This window comes from Felis catus, chromosome D3 (genome assembly GCF_018350175.1).
Source record: "Felis catus isolate Fca126 chromosome D3, F.catus_Fca126_mat1.0, whole genome shotgun sequence".
NCBI classification, from domain to species: Eukaryota; Metazoa; Chordata; class Mammalia; order Carnivora; family Felidae; genus Felis; species Felis catus.
Genome location: NC_058379.1, coordinates 54,805,192 through 54,825,684, shown reverse-complemented (window position 1 = coordinate 54,825,684; position 20,493 = coordinate 54,805,192). Strand labels below are relative to the sequence as shown.

The 20,493-nt window shown below is 34.9% G+C and overlaps 1 protein-coding gene across 8 annotated transcripts in view; it reads left to right on the top strand.

Moving 5' to 3' along the window:
- The window catches only part of CCDC178 (coiled-coil domain containing 178), a 497,365-nt gene that overhangs the window by 38,809 nt on the left and 438,063 nt on the right, over nt 1-20,493 (top strand). For all 8 annotated transcript variants that reach the window (XM_045042044.1, XM_045042043.1, XM_045042045.1 and 5 more), the window contains 2 exons: nt 8,560-8,649; nt 15,707-15,846. In XM_045042044.1, the coding sequence (XP_044897979.1) occupies nt 8,560-8,649; nt 15,707-15,846 (230 nt within the window). The remainder of the gene's footprint in view (nt 1-8,559; nt 8,650-15,706; nt 15,847-20,493) is intronic.

Genomic DNA, 20,493 nt, shown 5'->3' with positions numbered 1-20,493 from the left:
TAAGTCGGACGTGCAACCGACTGAGCCACCCAGGCGTCCCCCTCTATCAAAATATTTTAATGCCACTAGAGTAAACATTGTATTTTCTATTTCATAATTTACATATAGTGAAATGCTCAAGCTTCAATTTATAATTTAATGTATTTTGTTAAATGTATACATGACAAATGTAGAACCACTGACCTTTTCTGGGTAAAAAAAAAAAACAAAAGTTTCTCACCAACCATAGGCAACCACTATTTTGATATCACAATAGTTTAGCTTTGTTTTTTTTTGTTTGAGTCTCATAATAATGGAAATATAAAATACCCATTTTGTTGTCTTTGATTATTTTTGTTCAGTGTACTTTTGAGTTTCACTGATGTTATTTTGTGTATTAGTTCATCTTTTTTTTTTTCCTACTTAGCATTATACTGCTGCATGACTACACTGTATTTTTTGAAATGTAATTTTCTAGTGATGGACACTTAGGTTGTTTCCAATTTCTGCTCTTAGGAGTAAAACTATCATCACAAATAATCTTGGATAATCTTTTTGTGGACCTACACCTTCATTTATCATGGGTTAAAGTTTAGAACTGGTGTTGCTGCATTATAGAGTAGACAATTTTAACTTTATAAGAAACTGTCAAATAATATTCTCTTACCTTTGAGAATTTTTAAACATTTCAGAGTTTGTAAAATAAAATACAAAATTTCTCCTTTGTCTCTACATTCCCTCTTTCCAAAGTTAACCAGTCTAATTGTTTCTTGACATGTACATTTTATATGAATTGACAAATACCTATCAACCTGTACATCTCTTTAGAAAACAAAAGTGATGACAAAACTTACCTACAAATTTTTGTCTTACTATTCTTCACTGAATAGTGTACCTTAAAGTACTTTCTATACCATCATATATGTATCTGTTTGCTGTTTGCTTTTATTAATTTTATTTCCAGCTGTACTGAGATAGAATTGGCATATAACATTGTATAAGTGTATCATGTACTATGTAATTATTTGATACAGGTATCTATTGTGAGATGCTTATTACTGCAGTAAGATAATTGAACACATCCTTTGTTATTGTTATGGCAAGAACATTTAGAATCTCTCATTGCAACTTATTTATCTAAAATCAACATGCTATATATTTTATCCCCAAAACTTATTCTTCTTATAACTGGAAGTTTGTTCCCTTTGACTCAACATCTCATTCTCCCCATTTTCCAGCCCCTGGCAAACACTGTTCTATGCTCTGCTTCTAGGAATTTGGCTTTTTAGGTACTAAATATAAGTGAGATCATATGATTTTTTTTTCTTTCTCTGTCTTATTTCACTCAGCATAATGTCCTTTAGGTCCATTCATGTAGTTTCAGATGACAGGATTTTCTTTTTTATGGTGGAACAAAATCCCATTGTGTTTATGTGTGTGTGTGTGTGTGTGTGTGTGTGTGTGTTTGTGTTTGTACATATATCTGTACATGAACACAAGTTGATAATGCTGCAGTGAACATGAGGGTGCTGAAATTTGAGATAGTAATTTCATTTCCCTTAGATATATACCCAGAAATGGAATTGCTACATCACATGGAAGTTTTGTTTTTCATTTCTTGAGGAACCTTGGGATTGTTTTCTGAAATAGCTATAAAAATTTATAGGGGCGCCTGGGTGGCGCAGTCGGTTAAGCGTCCGACTTCAGCCAGGTCACGATCTCGCGGTCCGTGAGTTCGAGCCCCGCGTCGGGCTCTGGGCTGATGGCTCAGAGCCTGGAGCCTGTTTCCGATTCTGTGTCTCCCTCTCTCTCTGCCCCTCCCCCCTTCATGCTCTGTCTCTCTCTGTCCCAAAAATAAATAAACGTTGAAAAAAAAATTAAAAAAAAATTTATATTTACACCAGCAGCACATGAGGATTTCCCTCATCTTTACATTTGATACCTTTTGTCTTTTTGAAAATAACCATTGTAACAGGTATGAGGTGATATCTCGTGGTGGTTTTGATTTGTATTTCCCTGATGATTAGTGATGTTGAATACCTTGTCATGTCCTTGTCCATTTGTATGTCTTCTTTGGAAAAATGTCTACTCAGGCCCTTTGCCATTTTAAAATTGGATTATTTGTTTTTGTGCTATTGAGTTGTGTGAGTTGCTTATATATTTTGGATATTAATGATTTGCCAGAGAGATGTTTTGCAAATATTTTCTGTCATTCTGTAGGTTGCCTTTTCGTTATGTCGATTGTTTCTTTTGCTATTCAGAAGCTTTTTAGCTTGATGTAATCCATCTTAATTGATTTTAGTTTTAGTTGGTTTTGTTTTTGATTATTAGTGTTGTATTGAAATCATCCTTATGTCATGCCATTTTTTCCCTGTGTTTTCTTTTAGTAGGTTAGTGGCTTCAGATGTTACATTTAAGGGTTTAATCCATTCCAAGTTAATTTTTGTGAATGGTGTAAGATAGGGATCTAGTTTCATTCATTTGCATGTGAATATCTAGTTTTCCCAACAACATTTATTTTTTTTAAAGTGCTAAATATTGTTTGATTTATTTTTATTTTTAAGCATAACATTATTTTCATTTTATTTACAATTTTATATTAGTTTCAGGTATACAATATGGTGACTTGATAATTCCATATATCAACTGGTGCTCATCATCAGGACAAGTGTACTCCTTAATCTCCATCACCTATTTAACCCAATTTCCCATCCCCCTATCTTCTCTGGTAACCGGTTTGTTCTTTATAATTAAGAGTCTGTTTCTTGGTTTTTCTTCTGTCTCTCTCTCTCTCTCTCTCACTTTTTCCCTTTGCTTATTTGTTTTGTTTCTTAAATTCCACAAATGAGGGAAATTATATGGTACTTGTCTTTGTCTGACTTCTTTCTCTTAGCATTATACTTTTTAGCTCCACATCCATGTCATTGCAAATGCAAGATTTCATTATTTTTTGTGGCTGAATAGTATTCCTATATATGTCACATCTTCTTTATCCATTCATCAATCCATGGACACTTGGACTGTTTCCATATCTTGACATTGTGACTAATGCTGCTATAAACATTGGGGTGTATGTATACCTCAAAATTCACTGTTTATGTATTCTTTGGGTAAATTCCCCATAGTGCAGTTGCTGGACTGTATACTGTTTTCCACAGTGGCTATATTCCCACCAACAGTGCGCCAGTGTTTGTTTTTCTCCACATTCCCACCAACACCCATTGTTTCTTGTGTTTTTGATTTCAGCCGTTCTGACAGGTATGAGATGATATCTTATTGTAGTTTTTATTTGCATTTCCCTGATGATGAGTCTGTTTTTTCATGTCTTTGTTAGCCATCTGTGTCTTCTTTGGAGAAATGTCTATTCATGTCTTCTGTCCATATTTTGACTGGATTATTTGCTTTTTTGGGTGTTGAGTTTCATTAGATCTTTATATATTTTGGTTGCTAACCCTTTTTCATAAATGTCATTTGCAAATATCTTCTCCCATTCTTTAGGCTGCCTTTTAGTTTTGTTGATTGTTTCCTTTGCTGTGCGGAAGCTTTTTGTCTTGGTGTAGTCCCAATAGTTTGTTTTTGCTTTTATTTCCCTTGCCTTGGGAGAAACATCTAGAAAAAAGTTGATACAGCTGATGTCAAAGAAGTTACTGCCTGTGTTTTTGGTGCAATTGTAAATGGGATTATTTTCTTAATTATTCTCTTTCTGCTTAATTATTGATGTATAGAAATGCAACAGATATCTGTACATTGATTTTGTACATCCATTTTGATTTTTTCCTGCAACTTTATCGAATTGCTGTGGCTAGGACTTCAGTATTGTGTTGAATAAAAGTGGTGATAGTGGACATCTTCGTCTTACTCCTGACCTTAGGGGAAAAGTTCTCACTTTTTCCCCATTGAGGATGATATTCACTGCAGATTTTTCATATGTGGCCTTTATTTATGTTGAGGTATGTTTCCTCTAAACCTACTTTATTGAGAGCTTTTATCATGAATGGATCCTGTACTTTGTCAAATGCTTTTTCTGCAGGTATTGAAATGATCATGTGGTTTTTATCCTTTTTCTTATTGATGTGATGTATCATGGTTGATTGAATATTGAACCACCCTTGCAATGCAGGAATAAATCCCACTGGATTGTGGTGAATGGTTTTTAAAAAATCGTTTAAAAATATATTGTTGGATTTCATTTGATAATATTTTATTGATGATTTTTGCATCTTTATTCATCAGGGATATGATGTAGTTCTCTTTTTTTAGTGGTATCTTTGTCTGGTCTTGGTATCAGGATAATACTGGCCTCATAGAATGAATTTAGAAGTGTTCTTTCCTTTTCTATTGTTTATAATAGTTTAAGAATACGTATTAGCTGTTCTTTAAATGTTTGGTAGAATTTGCCTGTGAAGCTGTCTGTTCCTGGACTTTTGTTGTTGGTAGTTTTTTTGATACTGATTCAATTTCTTTGCTGGTAATGGGTCTGTTTAAATTTTCTATTTTCTTCCTGTGTCAGTTTGGGTAGTTTATATATTTCTAGGAATTTATTTCTTCTAGGTTGTCCAATTTGTTGGTATACATATTTTCATAATATTTTATTATAATTTCTAATATTTTTATAGTGTTGGTTGTTATTTCTCCTCCTTAATTTGTGATTTTATTACTTAAGTCTTTTTCTTTTCTTTTTGCTAAGTCTGGCTAGAAGTTTATCACTTTTACTAATTTTTTTAAGGAATCAGCTCCTGGTTTCATTGATTTGTTCTATTGTTTTCTTAGTATCTATATTACTTATTTCCTCTCTAATCTTCATGATTTCCTTCCATTTGCTGGTTTTAAGTTTGTTTATTGTTCTTTTTCTAGCTCCTTTAGGTGTAAAATTAGGTTGTTTACCATATATTTTACTTGCTTAGGATAGACCTGTATTGCTATAAACTTTCCTCTTAGAACTGCTTTTGCTGCATCTCAATGGTTGTGGACTGTTGTGTTTTCATTTTCATTTGTTTCCATGTACTTTTTAATTTCTTTTATTTCCTGGTTGACGTATTCATTGTTCAGTAGCATGTTTTTTAACCTCCATGTATTTATGGTCTTCCCAGATTTTTTCTTGTGGGTGACTTTTAGTTTCATACTGTTGTGGTCAGAAAAGATGCATAGTATTATTTCAGTCTTCTTGAATTTATTGAGGCTGGTTTTGTGAACTAATATGTGATAGTTTCTGGAGAATGTTCCATGTGCACTTTAAAAGAATGTGTATTCTGCAGTTTTAGGATGCAATGTTCTGAATATATCTGTTAAAACCCATCTGTTCCAGTGTGTCATTCAAAGTCATTGTTTTCTTGCTGATTTTCTGTTGAGATGATCTGTCCATTGATGTAAGTAGAGTGTTAATGTGCCCTAGTGTTATTGTATTATTATTAATTCCTTTATATTGGTTATTGTTTTATGTACTTGAGTACTTCTGCATTGCATGCATAGATATTTACAATTATTATATCTTGTTGGATTGTCACCTTTAGTATTATATAGTGTCTTCTTTGTCTCTTTGTTTAAAGGTCTATTTGGGTGAAATAAGTATTGCTACTCCAGCTTTGTTTTGACATCCGTTTGAATGATAAATGTTTCTCCATCATCTAACTTTCAATCTGCAGATATCTTTAGGTCTAAAATGAATCTCTCATAGGCAGAATATAAATGGGTCTTATTTTTTTCACCTTTTTTTGATTGGAGTGTTTATTCCATTTACATTCAAAGTAATTATTGATAGATATGTGTTTATTGCCATTCTGTCACTCTTGTTTTTTGTTTTTGAAGATTTACTGTTTCTTTCTTATCTTTTTCTCTTTCACGTTTTGGTGATTTTCTTTAGTGATTTATTTGGATTTCTTTCTCTTTATTCTTTGCCTTTTTATTATTGGTTTTGGATATGTGGTTACATTGGGTTTGTAAATAACCTTTACTCTTTTTTTCTAAGCTTATTTAATAATTTTGAGAGAGAGAGAGAGAGAGAGAGAGAGAGAGAGAGAGGAAGAGAGAATCCCAACCAGGTTCCATTCTGTGAGCATAGAGCCTGATGCAAGCCTTAATCCCGTGACCCCAGGATCATGACCAAAGCTGAAATCAAGAGTTGGACCCTCAACCTACTGAGTAACCCAGATACTCCTAGGTTTTTATATAACCTTTTTTTGCATATAGCGGTCTATATGAAGTTGATGGTCTTTTCAGTTTGAACCCATTCTTTTTTCCTTTCCTCCCCACATTTTACGTATGTGGTGTCATATTTTATATCCTTTGTTTGCGTGTGTGTGAGTTCCTTGACCGATTTTTTTACAGAAATATTCATTATTCCTGCCTTTGCTTTCCTCCTTTATACTTTTGGTCTTTGCTTTCCACTAAAAGAGTCTCCTTTAATATATCTTGCACGGCTGGTTTAGTGGTCATGAACTGCTTTAGTTTTTGTTTGGGAAGCTCTTTATCTCTCCTTGTATTCTGAATGACAGCCTTGCTGGATAGGGTATTCTTGGCTGCATATTTTTCCCATTCAGCATGTTGAATATATCATGCCACTCCCTTCTGGCTTGCAACATTTGTATTTAAAGTTCTGCTGGCCTTAGGGGTTTGCTCTTGGAGGTTAAGGACTTCTTTTGTCTTGCTGCTCTTAAGATTTTTTTCTGTATCACTGTATTTTACAAGTTTAATTACATTTTGTCTTAGTGTGTGTCTGCTTTTATTGATCTTGACAGGAGTTCTCTGTGCCTCCTGAATCTGATTATCTGTTTCCTTTCCCAGATTAGGGAAGTTTTCTGCTATTATTTCCTCAAATAAATGTTCTGACCCCTTTTCTTTCTTTTTCTGGGACACTTATGATACAGATATTACTATGTTTGATGGAGTCACTGAGTTTCCTAGATCTATTCTCCTAAACTGATTGTTTGCTGCCTATTTTATACTTCTTTTATTCATTTCTTCTTCTCTTTCTGTTTTCTTTCATGCATTGATAATTTTTCATAGTGGTGTACTCTGATTCCCTTCTTTTTCTCTTGTGTATCTACTATAGGTTTTTGCTTTGTGGTTACCTTAAGGCTTACATAAAACATTTTAGAGTATAGTGGTATATATATACATATATATATATATATATATATATACACACACACATATGTATGTGTGTTTATATATATGTATATATATATGTATGTGTGTGTATATATGTGTATATTTTAATATTTTAAAGTTTATTTATTTTGAGAGAGAAACAGAGATAGCTATGAGAGTGGGGGAGGGACAGAGAGAGGGAGACACAGAATCCCAAGCAGGCTCCACCCTGTCAGCACTGAGCCTGATGTGGGGCTCAAACTCGCAAAACCATGAGATCATGACCTGAGCTGAAACCAAGAGTTGGACACCTAACTGACTGAGCCACCCAGGCACCCTGCTATTGTAGTATATTTTAAGTTGATTAACAACTTCAATTACATACAAAAACTCTACCCTTTTATGGCTTCCTTTTTGTTTCTGATGTCACAATTTACATCTTTTTATATTGTGTATCCATTAGTAAGTTACTACTGCTATAGCTATTTTTAATACTTCTTTAATCTTTATATTTGAGTTAAGCAATTAGCATACCACTATACTATACTATCGGAGTATCCTGAATTTGACTATGTAATTATTTTTACCAATGTATTTTATTTTTTCAAATGTTTTCATGTTACTGATTAAAGTCTTTTCATTTTAGCTTGCAGAACTCCTTTCAGAATATCTTGTAAGGCAGGTCTGGTGGTGGTGAACTCCCTCACCTTATGTTTGGGAAACACTTAACCCTCTCTTTCATTTTAGGACACCTTCTCCAGCAAACTCGCTGGGGTCCTCTGCAGAGCAGGCCACTGGGAAATGTGATCACTTTTTCTGTATATTGATACTGATATTGGTAGCTTCTGCCCTTCTTCCTTGTTTGAAACCCTCTCCATATGTCTTGGCTTTGCCAGTCTCTGAGTGGGGTGAAACCAAAGTAGATCTCTTGTACAGTGCCCCAGAAGGGTAGGGGAGCTGGTCTCCTACCCTGTCCTCCATTTCCCAGTGAGGGGAACTATTTCAAGCTGGAGCGTTTCCTCTTGGTGCTAAACAATGTTGGCCTGGTGGATGGGATGATGCGGTCAAAATGAAGCTGTTTTCCTTCCCTTTTTGTGAAATTATTCTACTGTGTTGCTGAAGTTTGTTGAATGGATTCCTGAGCTCTCCCAGAAGTATTTTTGTTTGTTCATAACCATCTAACTGTTGAACTTTGTTGTACAATGGAGGCTGGGTCTCCTACTCCATTGTTTTGGTGATGTCACTCTGAACAGTCTCTCAGTGTTTGCTTTTAATAGCTGGATGCTATTTGGAATACCTTCTTGTGAGAGTTAACCCAGTTGAAGTACCAGAGAAAACATCCAAATATATTCTACTGTGGGTTTTGGTTAATATTTGAACTATAGTTGCTTTTGCAAGGATAACACTTTTACAGCATAGTTTTACATATTATTGTCCTTATTTAAATAAATTTATATTAACTGCCCACTGAAATTTTTGTTTTCTTTTTCAAAGACAATGCCACATCACAAGCTTTGGTTCTATTTGGTGCCCCTAAGGAAGCCATTGAGATTTTTCATGAAAATAAAATGACAAATACTGAAGGTAAGGACAAAAAATAAGTTATATAATAATCCATGTAAGCTATATTTTCTCATTGGTTTGTGATGTCCATATTATATTTTTATTAAGAAATACATCCTAAATACCAGTACTATTTAGCATAATGATATATAATATTAACACAATATTATTACCTATTTTATTAATAATATTATATTACAGTTGGTTATAAGAATTGTTTATAATTTCAGAAATGTTGAATTTTTAAAATGAACATTTTCTTTATTGCTTATGCCAAGATTAGTAGGTGCTAGAGCCTTTCCAGTTCATTGAGGATATGTTTCTTAGAAGAAAAAGAAGCAGGACTCATGTTTTTGTGGTGTGAAATCCAGAATTCAGAGTCCATAAAATATTAGCTCTTGAAGGTGTTTCTGATATTGTATGTGGAAAGAGGTAGAAAGAGATGAAAAAATGCATACATTTCATGTATGAGGGTTCATACTTCAGATTATTTTGGAGGAGAACTCTATATTAATAAAAAATGTTTACTCTTGATTTTGATAAACCTCTGCTCTGGAGATTTTCAGTTTGACAAGATAAAATTGGGATAAGGTGGCATTCTGATTCTTTACCTATTTTTCTCTAGTAGAAATGTTGAAGAGAGTTTTAATCTCCAGACTTAGGGTTTATTGTTACAGTTTGGGACAAACTTTGTAAAATACCAATGATTGGTTTATGAAACAGTTAATTCAAGACACTGAAATATACATGTGCTATTAGGATATAGAGGTATTTCAGAAAATACCCTTATCTGAAATGTATAATCTTGCAGGCCAGGTAAAATATAATTGTCAAGCAATTAGTACAACAGAGCAGAAAAGAATGGCTGTATAGAGTAATAACAGAGGTGGCACAAGGTAATTAAAGGTTCTGCACCCAATTCCAGTATGTGAGTGTAGGGTTTCCGGACTACCAGCAATTCTTGGACACCATCTAGGATCCTAAAAGGCAACTCAATTCTGACACCATCTCCCTAGAACTAGAGTCAGATCCCACAGGTTAAGAGCTTAGTTGTACAAAATTGCCCTTCTCCCCACCACAGAGGCCAATCCAAAGCCCAGATATCACCTACGCTTCTGACCAACTACTATAGACTGGCAGTTCCGGTGAACCCCCCTCCTTGAGTTTGCTAGAATGACCCACAGAACTCAGAGAAACATTTTCCTTACTGGATTACGGGTTTATTGTAAGAGGATATAACGCAGGAGCAGCCAGGTGGAAGAGATGTATAAAGTAGGGCAGATGGTGCCGATCTTCCGTGCCGTCTTTGAGTTTGCACTCTCCTCAAATCTTCATGTGTTCACCAGCCTGGAAGCGTTCCGATCCCTCTCCTTTTGGGTTTTTATGAAGGCTTCTTTACCTAGGCATGGCTGATTAAATCATTGGCCATTGGCAATTGATTCCCTCCAGCCCCTCTCCCTTTCCTGGAGGTCTGGAACGGGAGTGAAAGTTGTAATTCTCTGATCATGCTCCAACTTTCCAATCATATTATCTCCCATTCTCTTGCTTGTCTTTTCATTTATTGTAATTTTTTTTTTTTTTTGAGGAGCTGAATGTTTTGTTTGGTGAAGTCTAATTTATTTTTTCTTTAATGCTTCTCTCTCTCCATCCTTCCTTCTTTCCTTTCTGCCTCCTGCCTGCTTGCACTTTTAAATATATTTTTCTATTATATTCTGGCCTGCATTTTTTTTCTTATTAGAAATGTAGCTCTTATTCATATCCTATTACCTTCATAATTATGTTTTCTGGCTATTTTAAAGACTATTTCTTTATTATTGTTTTTCAGCAATTTGACTATGATATTCCCAGATGTAGTTTGTTCTCTTTATATTTTAGTTGTTTGGGATTTTCTGAGATTCTTAGATGTATAAGTCAGTGTTTTTTCATCAAATTTTGAAATAATGTGGCCGTTATTCCACAAATATTTTTCACTCCAAATTTCTTTTTTTTTTCAAGAACCTCAACTTCACGTTAGATCATTTGATTTTTGTCCCACAGTTCTGTTCTTTTCATTCTTCTTTCTGTTCTTTAGAGTAGATATTTTCTATCGATTTGTGTACACATTCACTGAGTCCTTACCATATTCAATTTGTTGCTAAGTCCAACCAATATATTTTTTAATTTAAATTTTCATACTTTTCAGTTATAGAATTTCCATTTGTTTTTTTTTTCATAGTTTTTATTTTTATGTTGATACTAAATATGTGTTCAGTTGTAAAGACCAGATTTTCCTTTAATTACTTGAACATATTTTTTTCTTTACCTTTTAGAACGTATTTATAATTTACTTTAAAATCTTTGCTATGTACAACTTCTGGGCTATCTTGGGTTCAGATTCTACTGATTTTTTTTCTAGACTTTTAAAACACATTCTTCTGTTTCTTTGTATGATTTAATAATGGATATTTGTGTAGTACATTGTGAAGATTCTGGATTCTGTTATTTTTTTCTGAAGAGAATTGATTCTTTTTCTAGTAGGCAGCTCAGTTAATCATTTGATTAACTTAAAAGTGGTATATGCTTGGGAATGTCTGTGGCTCAGTCAGTTAAGCACCAATTTTTGATATCTGCTTAGGTCATGATCCCATGGTTCATGGGATTGAGCCCCACACTGGGCTCTGTGCTGACAGTGTGGACCCTGCTTGGGATTCTCTCTCTCCCTCTCTCTCTCTCTCTCTGTCCTTCCTCTGCCTGCTATGTCTCTCTCTTTCCCTCTCTCTCTCACAATGAATAAATATACATTTAAAAAATGTATATGCTTGGTTTTCTGCAAAAAATATTCAGGCAATTTCACTCTACACACACACACACACACACACACACACACACACACACACAGTCTAGCCCTTATCTACAGATTCAGAGAGCACTCTCACATGGATTTTTTGGGGTCCTTCTCTGCATGGCTGTGTCTTTTTCAGTTTTCTGCCCTGAAGATTCTGTCTCCACTACCTATGATACTAATCTTTGACCCTTATCTCAACAGGATTTCCATGTTCTTTTCTTCCCCCAGATCTCTATATTGCAATTGAAAAATTGTCCCTTGGCAGAGAGCATGATTATTGTGGGACTCAACCTTATGAATTTTCCTTTCTCAGGAGTCAAAGCCTGGAATTCCTATTTTCCAATGTCTGAAAATAGTTGTCTTGCGTTTTTTTTTTTTTTCATACTTGGAAGACTAAATCTATATCAGTTACTCCTTCACAGATAGTAGTAGAAATATTGATTGGTGGGATTGTTGTATGAAGATTTCTTAGAGAGGAGAGAACAGAAGCCAGGTTACAGCATGATAACATTTTTCAAAAAGTGATTTATTCTTTCATTTATTTATTCAATAGCTTTTAAGCCACTAAATATAATTTCTCTCCATAAAGAATGCAAAACTTCATGGGAAGATAGATGGGAAGCAGATAGATGTGACACAGTTAGAATGCAATGTGTTAAGTTCTAATAAAGAAATAGAAATTATACAGGTAGATCCAAATGTCTGAAAGATTCAAGAATTCCTCATAGGGAAAGGGCCATGTAAGAAGGCTGTTAATATTTGCATAGAAATTGCAATTTAAAGAAGAGAACAGGAAGTGAGGGTATTGTGACTGTTGGTACAGAATGCTCATTTGAAAAAACTGCTAGTCAAAGCAAAATTTAGTATAAGATAATAGCTATAGGAAGTAGTCAGACACAGAAATAGACCTGTGATTACTTAAGGGAAGCAAAACTAAATATACTGAAATTGCAGAGTTTTAAAAGACTGAAGGGACTGGTGATAAGTGAACACTTAACAGGGCCATTTATATATTAAAAGTGGTTCGGGGTTGCTGGGTGGCTCAGTCTGTTAAGCATCCGACTTCGGCTCAGGTCATGATCTCACAATTTGTGAGTTCGAGCCCTGCATTGGGCTCTGTGCTGACAGTCAGAGCCTGGAGCCTGTTTCAGGTTCTGTGTCTCCCTGTCTCTCGGCCCCTCCCATACTCATGCTCTGTCTCTCTCTGTCTCTCAATAATAAATAAATGTTAAAAAAATTAAAAAAATAAAAAGAAAGTGGTTAGAGTAGATGCAGTCTTTAGTCATCTCCAACTCTGAGAGTCTATGCATACTATTTTATATATTCAGTGATAAATGTCTTCTACATTGTAAGGTTCAATAAAAAGAAAGTAATTCTAAAGTCAGAGAAAGGTTCCCTATACCCCGATTCCTCCTGTATGTAACAAAAACTAAAGGGAACTTTGTGTCTATGAAAAAAAAAAAAAATTAAAGGTACTTTCTGTTAATCACACAGAGGCTTTCCAAGGAGGAGAAGTTATTTCTAAACTTGAGAACACTGACTTTTTCTACATCTGGGAAAGAAAAGATGTTAAAAGGGATAACAGAATGTGAAAAGCAAATCAGTGTTTCGATAAGTTTTCTCCTGAGTGCTGAGTTCAGATAAAGGGACAATACAGTAATTCGGGTAATGGACATAAAAGAACCACATATTAAAAGCAGGAGAGAAGGGAGGATGGGTTGGGTGAATAAATTATGAAAGGATCACATTCACTGCAAAGAAAGTTGGCAGTTTATGAACACTGCATTTTATTTCATTTGCCCATAAAATCAACCAGTCTGTATTTTTTTTAAATGGGAGTTTCATGTTATAGAGCCAACAAACCTCAACTGTAGCCTAGATCCAGGAAGATCTTACTTACCTCTTAGGCATTGGTTCTGAGTAAGGGAGTTAAAGTTGGGCAGATGTTTAGAGAGGTTATAAGTCTTGCCTGAGCTTGTCTTTAAACACTCACCCTGACAATTTGTGCACAGGCTTTGCGAGGAGTTCTATCAGTATGTTTGACTAAAATCATTAATTAGCTGTATCATGGAATTTAAGGTGAAAAAGACTTTGTACAACACCCTACCAACCCATTCATTTATTAAGTCAGAAATCTGAGGTTAGAGACTGGATAGCTTTAACTTAAGCACAGTTAGTTATCATTCCAGTCAAAAAAAGAATGAACATGGACACCTAGTGTAGTGATCTAGGGTGTCTCTAAATTGAAAAGAAATGTGAAGGAAAGTTGTAACTTGTATTATGCCTGTATTAGAATAAAAACAGTGATAATAAATCCTGGATTCTGGGTTTACATTGCGCTACTCAAGATGCCATGTCTTTTACAGACTTTTATTGCAAATTTTAACTTCATAGTATTTCTTCACTTTACTGTATGCAAAATGTTAATCCCAAACCATAGGGGTGTAATGGAAATTAATTAGTATTCACATAATAGGGTGAGAGTGGTACATACAAAAAAATGTTAAATGAGTCATTGCTATCCTTGTTTTCTCCACATTTAATGAAGCAAAACAAATGTTTTGAGTCTAAGGACAACTGCCTGGTTGTTAAATGTGTATTAAAACTTTATTTCTAGAGGGAAGGGCAACATGCCCTTATCAAGATATTTGGATAGGAGATCAATATGTAATTTTCACCAGCTTGTTCTTTAGCCCTATGACTATTACAGAGATGAAAATATATATCTGTGTATGAACTATAGATGAGAGATGGAATATAACACACGAAATGTTCATAGCAAGTATATGTGTTGAGTATAGTCAAAGCAAACTAAGCTACATTGGAATATCAGCACTGATACCTTGAAGGAACAAGCAAAATTCAAAAATGAGTAATATGTGAAACATTTGAGATGCCCTGAAATATATTTTTAGGACTGCTTCGCTTTTTTTGCCACCTTTGTAAAAATATAAGAACAACCTTAAAGTATGGCTTATACTCCAAAGCCAAGGAGAGATAGTTCAAATTTCAGTTCTCCCACCTACCAGTTCTGTGGAAACGGACACATTATATAATTTCTCTAAGCCTTTGTTTCCTCACCTATGAAATCGAGATAATCCATTTCATAAGATTGTGGTGAAGATTAAATAAAATATGGAATCAAAAGTACTTAGCATAGTTCCATGTTTGGCACATATTTTTAGTTCTCAAAAAATGTTAGTGTGCATATATGTGTGTATATATACGTATACACGTATATGTGTTTATACATATATGTAACATATGGGATAGTGTAAACATTTGTAAATGAAACAGGTATGCTGTTTTCACAGACATTATATTTTTGGAGGAGATGTTATTTAAAAGACATTTAAAACATTGCTGTTTAAATGAAGATCTTTACTCTCTGAGTTGGCATGGAAACAAAAAGCATAGTCTGGAGGCAACAGCATAACTTCTGTGTTCTTCAAGGTCAGCCGAAATGAGGACATCACACTGTTCTCACTGAGGCACCGAGCCTATTTTGTGTCTTGCATTTAAGATCAGTGACTGCAGCTATCATCCAGCCCAATAGAGTCCTTAGAGGCAAAAGGACTGCAAGTAAGCACTTTGGTGGAGTTTCATGGACAACTTTGCTGTGCTTCTGCAACCTTCAGTCGACTCGGGACATGCCAGGATTAGAATCACTGAGGCACATCCGACTGAGTGGATTTTATGATGAGTACAACTTGAATGCTATAGTGGGAACATCAATCACTCTTTGCATGAGACTCCAATTTTCAGAAATGGAAGGTAGAAAATGAGGTTATTATAAGGATGAAGGGGACCTGCTTTTATTTTTTTTCAGCAAGAGAAACTCATGCTGGATTTAAAGAACTTCTTCAATGCATGAATGGTTGGATATTATTTACACTGGGAGATGTGGACTCTCTTTGAAGGGAGAATTTGAAATATATTTCAAAGGCATTTTTTAAGTGATTCAGGAACTATTTAGAAACTACTGGATTAACTGGTTTTTTGCCTTTTTTCTTTAGTGTTTTTTTTATGTTTAGTTCATGATGTTATAGAATACTTGATATAATTACATATAATTAATATCACCTAATATCATACCATTCTATAATTTTCTGAACTCTTTGTCAATGTGTTTATTAAAGAAATTTAAAAAGTGTTAGTATTAATAAAGCAGAATATTTTTTGCACATTCTGAATATCACAGTTTACTATTTTGCATGTAACTATTAACTAATTTCTGTCTGCTTTATCTTTAAGGGGTGAATGAAGGCATTTACTTTAGTTACCCATGTCGACGTCAAAGCTGTGCTTTAGTAAACATCCCAGCACCATGTGTCAACAAAATGATTTCACACATTGAAAATGTGGAATCTAAAATACAAGAGCATTTGAAACGGGTAAGATTTAAAATGCTAACATTTTTTGGAAGCTTGATAGAACCTGTAAGGGCTGTTACTCATCCCAGGGAGTTATTTTTTTTTTTAATGATACTTGGAATATTTTATAGAATCTTTGCTTAGTTGTATAATTTACTAATCTAGACATGTTTTTGGTAGTCTCACTTCAGAAGGGTGAAACGACCTTATTAAATAGATTTTTTTTCCCCTACCTGTTTGTTCGTTATCCGGAGGCAATCATGCTAAGTAGTAATTTCCATAAGCCAACTTGACTAGTAAATTAAATAGTATTTACATCATTTTTAGGGACACTAAACTGATTAGATGATTAGATGAGTAAATTGGTGTGTGAAAGGACGGCGTGCCCTTCTTAATGAGTTATTTTGTTCTAAAGAAATACTTAATAGGTGTGTTGAAAGAGAATGTAATGATTCTGTCTTTTTAACCTGTTTGCCTTTATTATTCTGAAGGGAGTTCAATCCTGAAAACACTGTAACTTCTGGTTATTTTCAAAAGATGACAAGAATGATAAAAACCTTCCCATACCTTTCATTAAGATTATTCTGTGCAAACACTGCACAAATAGATTGTGCAAACAAGAGGATAGGTTTGTGCTGTATCTCTTCCCTCACCACTGTTGTTGGATCTGGCTCTGAGAAAGTTCTGATGGACCAGTCTTCATGCTTGATGTAGGGTGTTTTCTTCTTCAAGAGGCATACGAGTGTAGTCCTTAAAATTGCAGGACATTTCTTCTCAACATTTTTACCACTTGAAAATATTTTATCCAATAAAAGTTGTCAGCTGATTGTACCCTTGGGAGGAGTTTAACATTATTCAGTTTTATTCATTCATTGCCTATAGTCCCAGGCACTGTCTTTACCTGTCTAGTTCTGGGGGAGCAACAGGGCTCACCCCTTTACCAGTTTCCAAGGGATTATGTGTGCAGAGGACAAAATAACGCAGAGAAACAACTTGGTGATCCCAGCTGGAACCTCCACCCCAAATTCCATTGCAATCCCCAACGTGAAGGGCAAAAAACAAGTCCTATTTTGAGTTGCAGATTATGTGATTCCTCTGGATTTGGGGGTTAGGAGTCAAAGCAGGTAACTGGTTAATTATGTCTCCAACATTACCCAAACTTCATGTTTTATTACTCCAGTTGTTGGGGAAAAAAATGGCCCAATGATGAAGACAGGCTGGTTCATGAAGGATCTGCCAGCCAGCAAAAGAGAAAGGGGTGTTTTGCCCAAATAAGTACATTTCTTCTGCTAAGGCCTGCAAATCTGAAAGTATGGCTCAAATAACATTCTTGACTTTGTTCAATTCACAGTGACATTTCTTCCCATTGAAATTGGGTTTTTCTTGGGACTGTAAGGAGTATATTTATGCTGGGATTGGGTTGGGGTCAAGGATAGAGAAAAAGAAAGTGATGCTCTCTCTAGGCCTGCAATTCATCTTCTTTTAATTACACCATTTTCACATTTGTCTAACTTATCGATTGTGTTTCTCTATAAAGTGCTTGATTTTTAAAACAGCTTTATTGAGATAATTTACATATCATAAAGTTTGTCATTTACAGTGTACACTTCAGCATTTTTTAGTGTATTTACAGAGTGTGCAACCGTTACCATAATCACAAAAGACCACATATTGTATGATCCCATTAATGTGGAAAATCCAAAATAGGCCAGTCTGTAGAGGCAGCAGATTAGTTTTCTAGGGCTGGGGGCTACTGCTGATGGTTGTGGGGTTTCTTATGGAAACAGTGCTTGTTTGTTTTTAATCAGAATCATCTTAATCTTTTATTAGATAAAGCTCTATAAATAATTATAAAGCCATCATCTACTTTGGATATGGACTACATTAAGTGAGTGAAAAGATCAATCTTTTTTTAAATTAAATTTTTTTTTTTTTTTAATTTTGAGAGAAAGATAGAAAGCAAGCAGGGGAGGGGCAGAGAGAGAAGAGAGAGAGAGAATCCCATGCAGGCTCCGCCCTGTCAGTGTAGAGCCAGATGTGGGCTTGAACCCATGCACTGTGATATCATGACCTGAGCCAAAATCAAGAGGTGGACAGTCAATCAACTGAGCTACCCAGGTGCCCTAAGGTCAGTCTTCTTTGGATCAACCATTATAGTTTGTTTGCACACTGAATCGCAGTGGTTTCCGTTATAGTCAGAATGAATGCTGTAGAGCCTGTGATTAGCAGAGATGAATCTGCCATAAGTCTGTCCATGCATTCCTAATAGTTTAATTGCAATTCTGAATTTTGAAAAGAAAATTCTTCAAAGTAGAGTTACTGTCAACCTTTTCTCTATATTTTATTTTTGCAAAGAATGAGAAAACATGGCAATATGATAGAAGTAATTACCTGGATAACTTCCCATACAAGTACTAGATTTTGTTTTATTTTTTTTCCACTGTATTTTTCTAGATGACCTAGACTAGAGATAGTTTTATTTACTTTGGAGTCATTTCTACTGAACTGAAAATTTTTTTCTTCATTTGATTAATACAAATCATTAAAATGTTACCATGATTTGAAAGAATGGCCTCGAGAGAAAGTATTTAGAAATCATTCTTTAAAACATAAAGAATGTGTTATAAATGATAACATTATTAGCAGTAAAAGTGGTGTAATGGTAATACTAAGCGCTTACTATATATCATAGGCCGTATTAAACACTTAATATGTATGATTTCATTGAAACCTTACAAAAAACTTGTGAGGTAGAAACTGCCATTATCCCCAGTTACAGGTGGGGAAACAGATTCCGGAGATAACGACTTCCCCCAAGATCACGCAGTCAATGTCAGAGTTAGCATCCAGGCAGGTGTGTCTGAGATCTAAGAACATCCTATTCTCCCCCGTACTGAAAGTATCCCTGAAAGTCGGTCAGCTATGAGGATCAAAAAAATATGAATGATGAAATGCCTACAATTCCATTTAGAAAATTTTGCTGTGTTTATACCATTTCACATGTGTTTTCAAATTCTGAAAAATAATATTTAATCATCTGATCCTACTGACTAAATCTCTAATAACTTTGAGTTCTCTTATTCTCTTAATTCTATTTCATTTGAAACTTAAGGACACTTCAAATCCTAAAGTATTCACTATTTGCCATTCTATCATTCCCGTTTTCCATTATTTACTTTCTTGACTAATGTATTCATGTCTTAAAACACTCACTAATTGGTATATCTGGTTCTTTACTTTTTTATCTTACCATCCTTCTAGTCTGACAGAACTCTGCAAGCCCTGATGAGTTCCCTCTCATGATCTGCCATCTCCATTCCTACACCCCAGGCTGCTGAATAGTGCCAGAAAACAGTACACAGAAATCCCAATTTGAGATGTTACACATTCATGGTGTCCAACCTCAGTGGGGCCTTTAGCACTGCTCTGAAATTATTTTGTTTGTTAACCAGAACTTTCTCTAGTATTTTCCAGTGGCTATTCCTGTCCTCTCTTTGGTTCAGGTCTCCAAATCCTCTAATTCACTATTCATTCATCTCTTACCTTACAAAGAAAATAGGAGGTATGACAATAGAAATGCTTCAAACTCTTGTTATCCCACTTAACATTCTTGAATTCCACAAATATTATTCCTTTTGTCCTTCCATGGGAAATCTCTTCCCTCCTCAGTAGCTACTGCCCTCATCTGCATTCCATCTTTTTCAAGGATCATGTTCCATCAGGTGTTCACATCTCTCTTCCAAATTTACTTTTTTTTCCCCTAACTCACTCCTATCAATATTTAAAATATTGATGTTTCTCTTGATTTCAAGAAAATATTTTTTATCCCATACACCTTTAAACATATCTTTTTCTCTTTCTTCATGTTTTACCTAACTAACATCTGAAAAGGATTGCATAAATTAAACATTTGTTTCCTACAAATTACTCACTTTTTCATTGGAATCTGGATTTGGTTTTTATTGTTTTAATGAAAATACCTTCAGAAAAGTAAACATTTTTTTTCTATCTATTGGTATACACATACACACACATTCTCTCTCTGTCTCTGTCTCTCTCTCAAACTTTGTGGCTAGAACAAGCATTTATTTTGTTACCGTTGAGCAATTTGTTCTGGGCTCAGCTGGACAATTTTGTTAGTTCTTGCCTGGGGCCAGTTATGTGGATGTAAACACCTGCTAACTCAACTGGAAATAGTGACTAAGAGGGCCTCACACCCATGTCTGGGACAGTGTTCTAGGAGGACAGATCTCAGTGGGCAAAAGCTTAAACTATTTGCGTGTGTTATGATTATTCAAGTCCCACTGGCCAAAGCAAAGCACATAATCAATCCCTTTGTTAATGCAGTAGAATATTAGACAAGATGTGGATGACACGAGAAATGAATTTGTGGGGACAATTTATGTAGCAGCCAATCTGTTGGTCCATTGACATCATGGTCCACAACCCATCCAATTGCAGACTGTAATCACCAACCCCCCAAAAGTTTCATTCCATGATGGTATCATGCAGAGGTCCATGATTATATGTTCCACAACAGATATGATGTGGATGATGTTCTCTGGGTGCAGCTTCTTTTGGTCTAGAGATCTGTGAATTAAAATGATGTTAAATACTGCTCCTGCACACTTAGCAAACAGTGGTGAAGCAGGGACAAAATTGTCACAA